The sequence below is a fragment of the Nyctereutes procyonoides genome, unplaced genomic scaffold (genome assembly GCF_905146905.1).
Source record: "Nyctereutes procyonoides isolate TBG_1078 unplaced genomic scaffold, NYPRO_anot_genome, whole genome shotgun sequence".
Classification (NCBI taxonomy): domain Eukaryota; kingdom Metazoa; phylum Chordata; class Mammalia; order Carnivora; family Canidae; genus Nyctereutes; species Nyctereutes procyonoides.
The window spans coordinates 2824049-2833893 of record NW_026575033.1 but is presented as its reverse complement, the minus strand read 5'-3'; the positions used below and the strand labels follow the sequence as shown (position 1 = coordinate 2833893).

The window sequence follows — 9845 nt, the reverse complement described above, 5'->3', positions numbered from 1 at the left end:
TTGACCATAGAGTTGTGGGTCCATTTCTGGATTCCATTCCATTTGTCTGTTTTTGTGCGGGTACCATACAGTCTTGATGACTACAGTTTTGTAAGCTTAAAGTCTGGAATCATGATGCCTCCAGCTTTGCTTTTCTTTTTCAGGATTGCTTTGGCTATTCAGTATCTTTTGTGGTTCCATACAAATTTTAGGATTGTTTGTTCTAACTGTGAAAAACGCTGGTGGTATTTTGATAGGGATTGCATTAAATGGGGAATTTGCTTTGGGTAGTATAGACATTTTAACAATGCTTGTTTTTCCAATCTAGGAGTATGGAATGTTTTTCCATTTCTTTGTGCCCTCTTCAATTTCTTTCACAGGTGTTTTCAGAGTACAGATCTTTTACCTCTTCAGTTAGGCTTATTCCTAGGTATAAGGAATGGTTTTTGGTGCAATTGTATATGGGATCATTGATTTCTTTTTCTGCTGCTTCATTATTGGTGTATAGATATGTAACAGATTCTGTACATTTATTTTATATCCTGCATCTTTGTTGAATTTGTGTATCAGTTCTAGCAATTTTTTAGCATAGTCATTCAGGTTTTTTACAGAGTATCATGCCGTCTGCAAACACTGAAAGTTTGACTTCTTCCTTGCTGATCCCAGATGCTGATTTTCTTTCTTTCTTTCTTTCTTTTTTCTTTCTTTCTTTCTTTCTTTCTTTCTTTCTTTCTTTCTTTCTTTCTTCTTCTTTCTTTCTTTCTTTCTTTCTTTCTTCCTTCTTTCTTTTTCCTTCCTTCCTTCCTTCCTTCCTTCCTCTCTCTTCTTTCTTTCTTTCTTTCTTTCTTTCTTTCTTTCTTTCCTTCTTTCTTTCTTTCTTCTTTCTTTCTCTTTCTTCTCTCTCTCTAATTGCTGAGACTAAGGCTTCCAGTACTATGTTAAACAGTAATGGTGAGAGTAGACATCCCTGCCTTAATCCTGACTGTAGAAAATTTTCCCCATTGAAGATGATATTAGCTGTGGATCTTCCATATATTTCCTTTATGATGCTGAGGTGTGTTCCATCTATACCTATTTTGTTGAGGATTTTTATCAAGAATGGATACTGTGTTTTGTCAAATGCTTCTCTTTTTTTGCATCTATTGAGAGGATCATATGGTTCTTATCCTTTTTTTTTATTAATGTAGTATATCACTTTGATTTGCAAATATTGAACCAAAATAAGTTTTCTTAAAAAGGTAAAGTTTCAGGGGCACCTGGGTGGCTCAGTTCGTTGAGCATCTGCCTTCAGCTCAGGTCATGGTCTCAGGGGCCTGGGATTGAGCCCCATATCGGGCTCCCTGCTCAGTGGGGAGCCTGCTTCTCCCTCTCTCTTTGCTGCTCCCCTCTGGTTCTGCTCCCCACCAGATAAATAAAAAATCTTACAAAAAAAAAAAAGCTTCAGACTTTCTATAGGCAGTTTTGTTTACTTCTTTTTCAGTTTTCTTTTTTATATATTTCAAGTATGATACAGATTTTTTAATAGTCTTTACAGTATACAAAACTGAAAAAGTTGACATGACAGCTTGAAATGTATCTACTGAAGCTATAATAATTTCAAGTGACTTAGTCTTTACCTGGAAGCAGTATCCTAGAGTTGAAAGCATGAAATATTGCACTAGGAAGGCTGGGCTGAAACCCAGTTCTACTACTTCTGAGGCAAGTAACTAAGTCACTATATGCCTCAATTTCTTTATTTTTATTTTTATTTATTTATGATAGTCACAGAGAGAGAGAGAGAGAGAGAGAGAGAGAGAGAGAGAGGGGCAGAGACACAGGCAGAGGGAGAAGCAGGCTCCATGCACCGGGAGCCCGACGTGGGATTCGATCCCGGGTCTCCAGGATCGCGCCCTGGGCCAAAGGCAGGCGCCAAACCGCTGCACAACCCAGGGATCCCTGCCTCAATTTCTTCATCTGAAATTTGTGAGAATAATAGCATGGTTACTATATCTTAAAAAATCTTAAAAAAAATCTTAAAAAAAGTTTACTATTTTGCAATATGCAATTTTTTTTAAGATTTTATTTCTTCATGAGAGACACACAGAGAGAGAGGCAGAGACACAGGCAGAGGGAGAAGCAGGCTCCATGCAGGGAGCCCGATGTGGGACTCGATCCCGGGACTCCAGGATCAGGAATATGCAACTTTTTAAAAAATAATCAACATATTGTTCTATGAATCTCAGACACCAACTGTGTGTCCTTTTTTTTAAATATATAAAGATTTTATTTTTTTTTTACCAGAGATACACAGAGAGAGGCAGAGACATAGGCAGAGGGAAAAGCAGGCTCCCTGTGGGGAGTCCCATGTGGGACCCGATCCTAGGATCCTAGGATCATGATCCAAGCCAAAGGCAGACGCTACCACTGACTCACCCAGGTGCCCCACCAACTGTGTGTCCTATCATTCAATTCTTTTTTTTTTTAATTTTTAAAGATTTTATTTACTTATTTGAGATAGAGCGAGAGAGTGAAAGAGAGAGCATGAGTGAGCATGAGTGAACAGAGGGAGAGGGAGAGGGAGAAGCAGCATCCCCACTGAGCAGGGAGCCTCATGTGGGGTTTGATCCCAGGACCCTGGAATCATGACCTGAGCCAAAGGCAGATGCTTAACCTTCTGATACTAGGACAAGATCTGGAAGGGTCTCCATCACAGGAACCTCTGTCCCTGTGGAGTTGGGGTGTGTCACTGCAGGTGGATACATTCACCAACTTGGAAGCTTAGCAAATCTCATTATTAAAAAGTTTTTATAGTGCTCTATATCCAGCATCTCTTCTCCTCCCTGAGGTTGGAGAGTGGGTCCAACACCAAAGGAACCAAAGGTTCCTACCCTTTGCTCTTTCAGATGACCAGCCCCATCATGGAGCCATCTAGGGGCCCCACTCTGTCACCTCATTAGCATAAATTCAGGTGTAATTGGAGGAGGCTTGTTATGATTAATGGAAGACACTCCTGTCACTCAGGAAATCCAAGGGTTTTAGGAGCTCCTTGCCAGGAACAAGGAACAACGACCAAATGTATTTCTTATTTTACCACAGTTGGAAAAGAGAGAAAATGAATTAACTGCTGTTATTTTATTTATTTAAAAAATTTTTTTTATTTATTTATGATAGTCACACACACACACACACACACACAGAGAGAGAGAGAGAGAGAGAGAGAGAGAGGCAGAAACACAGGCAGAGGGAGAAGCAGGCTCCATGCACCGGGAGCCCGTCGTGGGATTCGATCCCGGGTCTCCAGGATCGCGCCCTGAGCCAAAGGCAGGCGCCAAACCGCTGCGCCACCCAGGGATCCCTGTTATTTTTTAAACTCCTATTATTTTAAATAGTCTTTTTTTAAGATTTTATTTATTTATTCATGATAGACATAGAGAGAGAGAGAGGCAGAGACACAGGCAGAGGGAGAAGCAGGCTCCATGCAGGGAGCCTGATGTGGGATTCGATCCTGGGTCTCCAGGATGGCGCCCTGGACCAAAGGCAGGTGCCAAACCGCTGAGCCACCCAGGGATCCCCTATTTTAAATAGTCTTATCTCAAAATTTTTTGAAGCCAAGACTATGACTTCAATTGTCCTACAGTATCAACCATTGTGCCAAATAAGTAATCAATTGATAATAGTAATAGCTTGCATTCATAGAATGCTTCATAGGTTTACAAAGTTGTGTTAAATGTATTATCTTCTTTGAATCTCACATACTTGGTATGGTCATCATTTTAGAGATGACCAAACTGAGGTCCTGAGATGTTAAGTTACTTAACCAGTAAACATATCTTAGAAGCAGAAATACAATACAAACTCAGTTTTTCTGATTTGAATTCCAGCCTTTGTCTGAATACTAAAAATACTATACTGTAAGACAGGTGACTGGTTCTACGTGGCTTGGTCCTAAATCATTTAATTTCTCTGGGTCTTATCTTCTTTATCTGAGAAATGGGGTCACTAAAGGATTTCCATTTCTAAAATCTTAAGATTCTATTATCTTTAAATTCTCTTCAATTTCAAAATATCATTAGCTGTGATCCACAATAGTTGGCTTTGTCTCTGCAATGGAATGTCAACAACAGTGGAGATAATAACTATATTTTCATTTTAGAAAGGTTCCTAGAAAGCCACTAATTTAGGAAAGACACAACACTTAGTAACACTGGCAAATCCCACTGGTTTCCATTGAAAAGAAAAAGCAAACACCAAACATCTATGTTTCTAAAGAAATGTACTTAATATGTTTTACTAGTTTTGGTGAAGAATAAGTAGGGGTAATTTTGATTCCCATGACATCCCATGTGTTAAAGGAGTACTCTAAAATTAGAGGGGACATATTTGTGAAATGTTCTTGATTTCAGGAACATTTCCACCAAACATCTACTTTTTCTTAAACCATTAACATTTCTTTTAGAAATTATTAAAATCTGCACAACTTTCTTCCCTTTTCTATTTCAGGAGATAAAAAGCAGATAAATAGACTGGAATACTACTTCTTAACCTTCCACAAGAGAGATTATTGGATAAACTGAGAAATAACAAGAGTCAGGCATCCGAGGGGAGGTTAAGCTAGTAGGAAAATTCCACTGTTTTCCAACATTGAGATTCTACAACTTCATTGTTTACCCCACCCTAAAATTCATGGCTCCCAGTTATATGAGATGTTTATGACGCACTTTATAAAGTCTCTAAATTCAAAATATTAATTGAATTAATCATCTCCACGTTTGTTAAAAAGCTTTTTTTTCTTCTTTTAAGAGTGTTTATATACAAAGTTCTTTGGAACACAAGGCCCAATCTGAAGCATGATAGGCCTCAAACACATAATGTCACAAACTATTCATTTGCCTACATTTTTGCAGGTATATCACTGAATGCAGTAATTACTCTTTGTAGCAGCAACATTTTGTAATCCTTTTTCAGATTGCTATACTTAGTCAAATATTTATTAAGTGTACTATATTTCATGCAGTATGTTAATCATTTACTTTCACAGAATTCTTAAAATAAAAAAGGCCCGTCACTGCATTTTGGTTAACCTAACCCTTTTGTAATGCAATAAAAGGCACTTCCTTTATTCCTCAAGCAATAAAAATCTCGTTAATTCATTTTTCTGAACTCCAAGTTGTAGAGATATCAAATATAAGAAACTGTGTGTGTGTTTCTTTTTTTACAACCTATTTTTCAAAGAAGAAAATAATGTGATTATGCTGCAGCGACATTGACAAATTTTTTTTTTTTTTTTTTTTTTTTTTTTAAAACACCACCTTCAGGCGCCTGGGTGGCTGAGTTAGTTAAGCATCTGCCCTTTGCCTTTGGCTCAGATGATGATCTGAGTCCTTGGTAGAGCAGCATCAGGCTCCCCGCTCAGCGAGAAGCCTGCGCCTCCCTCCTCCGCTCCTCCCCGCACTCACGGTCTCTCTCTTTCTCTCAAATAAATAAATAAAATCCTACGAAAAATCTCAAAAGCAAGGTTTACTCATTAACTAGGAAGAATAAATACAGGAAGATTTCAACAGAGGAGAACTTACAAGCACTGAAATTAATTTGACTTTCTGCACAGTCCCAGGAAGCAGACCAGCATCAAAAAAGGTCGAAGTTACGGGAAAGTAGTTGTTAGCTCAAAACAAAATAACCCCTTCTCCCAAACAACTTTTCAGATAGTTGAGAAAAGCTGGTTTGAATACCGAAACAGCTGCTCTCAGGGCTACTCGCCTGTGTGCTGTAAAAGAGACTGAAGCGCGGAGGGAAGGTTGGGTCACTACATAAAGTATCTGTCAACATGAATTCCTTACAATGAGTTCTTTCTGAATTCAAGAAGCAGGGTGGTTAAGGTTGGGATTCTCGCTTTTTTTTTTTTTTTTTTTTTCTTTCCAGGACGACACAGCCCTGGAAAAGAGCTCGCAATGATCTGCTGTCCCAACACATTTGGACGAATCACCGCAGGACCTCCCCTTAGAAAAGGAAACTTTCCTGGAATGCTCCCTTCTTACCGCAAGGAGGGAGAGAATTAGGACTCGGAGGACAGGGCGGCGCACTCTCTCTCAGGAGAGGGAGCGGGGAGGGCAGTTCCCAGTGAGACCCCACACTGCTCGGAGGTGGAAGGGAAAGGAGGGGCCGCGCTGGAGCAGGTGAAGGGTGGGGAACGGAGCGCCGGCGTCTCAGGGCACGCCTGCCGACCGGCCGGTACGCGTCCGCCGCCGAGGGAGCCAGCAGCCCGCGGGCACGCGGGCTGTAGAAGTCGAGAGGCCGGGCGCCCGCACAGCACGCATGCGCGGGCTCCGCGCCGCCGTCACCGTGCGGGTCAGCCGTCCCGCTCTCGCCCGGCGCCGGACTGCGGGCGCCTCCCGCTCCAGAGAAGCGGCCGGACTCACGCTCTCCCCCTCCCCGCGGCCCAAACCCCGGAGGCCGGGTCAGGCCCGCGGGGGCCACGACGCCGGCGTCGACGGCGGCTGCGACGGCCTCTGGGAGCGCGTGAGGCTCTGGGGTCGCTGCGGCGATTGGCCGGCCGCGGCGCCCGCTCCCATAATGCAGCGCATGGCGCGTCATTGAAGAGAGACCATGATGGCGGCGGCGCTTGGGCCCCCAGAAGTGATCGCTCAGCTGGAGAACGCGGCCAAAGTTCTGATGGTGAGTACACCGCTACCCCCGCACCCCGGCATCTGCGGGCCTCGGGTCGGCCCCGCCGTGCCAGGGCTTCTCGCCCACTGGGCTGGCGACCGGCAAGGGTCTCCGGGGAGCCCTGGAAGTGGAGGAGGTGGCGGTGGCGTGGCGTAGGATTCTCCATCCTACTTTCCTCCTGCCTGCGTTCCCCGCTCTTCCCCAGAGGTGTCTGGTACACCGGCCGGGCGACAGAATATGGTGCTGAAGGAAGGAGGGCTACCTGTGCCACGGTCTTCACCGTACAACCTGCCCCGCAGACGGGGTCGAGAGCGAGGCGCGGGGAGTGAGGTCCGGGTCACCCCCGGAGGGCTTTGGTCGGGGGCCGTGTGCGCCGCTGGGGAGTCGGTGCTGGGAGGGAAGGCATGGGCCACCCCAGATGCTGTTAGCAACTCTTGTTCCCTTCGAGCATGCGGGTCCTTAAGCTCTTTCTCTGACCCGCAGCCACCTCTGGGTAACCGCAGCCTCCAGCACGTGGAAGGACCGGCTGGACGGAGGGAGGGGAATCTTTGGGACCAAGGTCATTGGGGCAAAACTTTAGTAAAGTACCAAGCTCCCTGCGGGTCGCACTTTAAGGAGAGCTAAATCAGAGGTGCTCGTTGACTTCGTTCTTAACACTATATAGTGAACAGTTTGATGAATGTTATTTACCCAGGGAGTTTGAGAAGGCTGAGTAAAAGGATCTAAAAAAGTATTCCACACAGGGAGTAGAAGTAAGAATAAACTATATTCAGTTTGTATCTTCTGGCTCAGCTTGGTTTTTGTAAATTTTGATTTCCGCGTTTGTGTGTGTGTGTGTGTGTGTGTGTGTGTATTTTTTATTTGTTATTTTTTTTTAATTAGAGGCTCGGTTGGTTGCTTCAATTGATCCAGCCTTTGTAAGAATCGAGTACAGCTAACTTCGTTACTTTTTTGGACTTTTTTCTTTACCTTTTGGTTCGGTGCTTGGAGTATATGTTCGAGCATCACGTTTAAAAGTATTTGAACAAAGTCCAGCAGTACTGTAGTTCGACTTAGCAAGTTTTGTTTTCACGCACAACACCAGATAGCTCATGAAATTTAGCTAACGAAATTGAGAAGTCTAATACAATCAGGGTTACTTGCTTCATTATGAGCAAAGCTAAGTGAATCATTTTGTCACAAAACTGAGTAAAGTTTTCAGACTCTTCCAGTTAAGTCCAGGAAAAACTAGTTAATATTCTCCTTAATACAGGTTCGTGAAATGCCTGACACGGTATTTCCTGAAATATCTAAAAAATTTCTGGGAGCCAGGGACTCTGGAGGGAGTATGTAACCCCAAAAAACTCTACCTTAGTTCTTATACTGATAATGTAAAGTTCGTGTCTTTCCTTTCCAGCCTGAATATTAATTAGCATTTATGTTTACCAGTACTGTCCCTCTTCCCTGGCAAAGCTGGTTTTATGTTCTGTAAGAGAGTAGCTGAGAAGAATAGAAATAGGTACTGTTTATTGAGTGCCTACTACACCCAGATACTTGACTAATTCTTGTAACAGCTTTACACCGTTGAGAGAGTGTAAGTGGCCTGGGTTACATAATTACTAAGTTGATTTAGGTTCAGAACCCAGATCTATCGGGCTCTAAAGCTGGTCTCTTTCCACTCTACCTCACCACCTTGTATATGTTGTATAGATATCCATTTACATACTTTTTAATCTTCCCAGAGAATAGTATTGGAAAAAATGTTATTAAAACTAGGAATTTTGTTTTTGGAAGTTTTCACATATTATTCACAAACGTATGACGCAAATGTGTAAGTAATAATTACTATATTATTTCTCAGTATGAAAGTTGTATTCCAATTTATTATTAGTAATAGCAGCTCACATTTAAAGTGCTTACTATGTTGAAGGCACTATGCCAGGTGCTTTACGTATGTTATCTTATTTAATTCTTACCATGAGGTGATTATTATTACTTTCATTTTCATTTTATAGACTAAAGGGGTGAAACATGTAAATGCTAAGTAATTTACCCAAATTTGCAAGGAAAGTGGTAGAGTGGGGGACTCCAATTCAGGTCTCTGTGTTACCAGTTTGTGGCTCTTAACCTAAAGGATAGTGGAACTAGAAAGTAAATTAATTCATTTGGGAATAGTTAAGATTGTTAAATCTTCAATTATTAAGCAATAGGATATTTTTTAAGATGTTGAATGATTTTGGCATTTATCCATTTGTGGGTCAGATGGATATCCATCTGAGGAAATAACATTCATAGGAAGTTGTTAAATATTTTAGTTAATATGTTTTGAGATTCACAGTAATTAAAGATGTATTTCATAGTCATTTTGCTTAGTTATCCATTTTGGTGTGCATATAATTCTTTAATGAAATTTGGCATAGAGTTTTAGCGTGTAGAATAATTGCAGGACATCTTTTAGTACAGAGGTCTTAGAGAGTCCACAATGATCTCAGAAGGAAATTGTAAGCAATTTTTTTTTTGTTGCAACATACATTTTTTGGTAATAGGGTTTATAGCTTTTATCAGCTTTTCTAAGAAAGTAGAGACCCTGAAAAATAAGAACCTAGTCTAAGCATTCTCCCTTCCATTCTACAGATGGGGAAACTGAGGTTCAAAGAGGTAGAAGTGACTTGCCGAAGGTAGGTCACAGATCAAATTAGTGATAAGAGTGATCCAGAACCTAGATCACCAGACTCCTATTTTGGAACTTTAAAAAATTTTTACTCAGCCATGTTGCTTCTCAAAGTCAACATAGTATAATACCATAAATGTTATATTTTATTGCTTGATAAGAAATTTTGAAATGTGTTTTGGGATATTGCAATTGCTTCATTGTAAACATCTATATTCAGGCCTACTTAGGGTTATTGGATAAGCTGCCAAATAGTGTATTAGACCTTTAGAATGAAAGAGCTATTTATTGATTTAATAGATCTCAACTTAAAGAGTGATTCCCCCCCCAACCCCCCCAGCCCCCCACCTCAGGTAGTTACAGGGAGTATTTTCTGTAGATGCTTGCAAATACTGCTTTAATCTTCTGATTCAAGACAATAAGTTACTTGCTAGAAAACAAATTTGAAGGTGAACAAACTAGAATGAGGATAGACTCTTGTAGGTTAGCAGCTGTGCAAGTAAGGTTACCTATTCTGAAAGCATTGTGCAGATGGAAAATTATTTAAATAGGTCCTGAATATTTCTTCTGCAGA

General features: G+C 41.5%; 1 protein-coding gene across 1 annotated transcript in view; it reads left to right on the top strand.

Moving 5' to 3' along the window:
• Window positions 1-6328: 6328 nt before the first annotated feature.
• The window catches only part of XPO4 (exportin 4), a 124218-nt gene continuing 120701 nt past the window's right edge, over window positions 6329-9845 (top strand). The window contains exon 1 of the mRNA XM_055317417.1: window positions 6329-6630. Within this exon, the coding sequence (XP_055173392.1) occupies window positions 6562-6630 (69 nt within the window). The 5' untranslated portion in view covers window positions 6329-6561. The remainder of the gene's footprint in view (window positions 6631-9845) is intronic.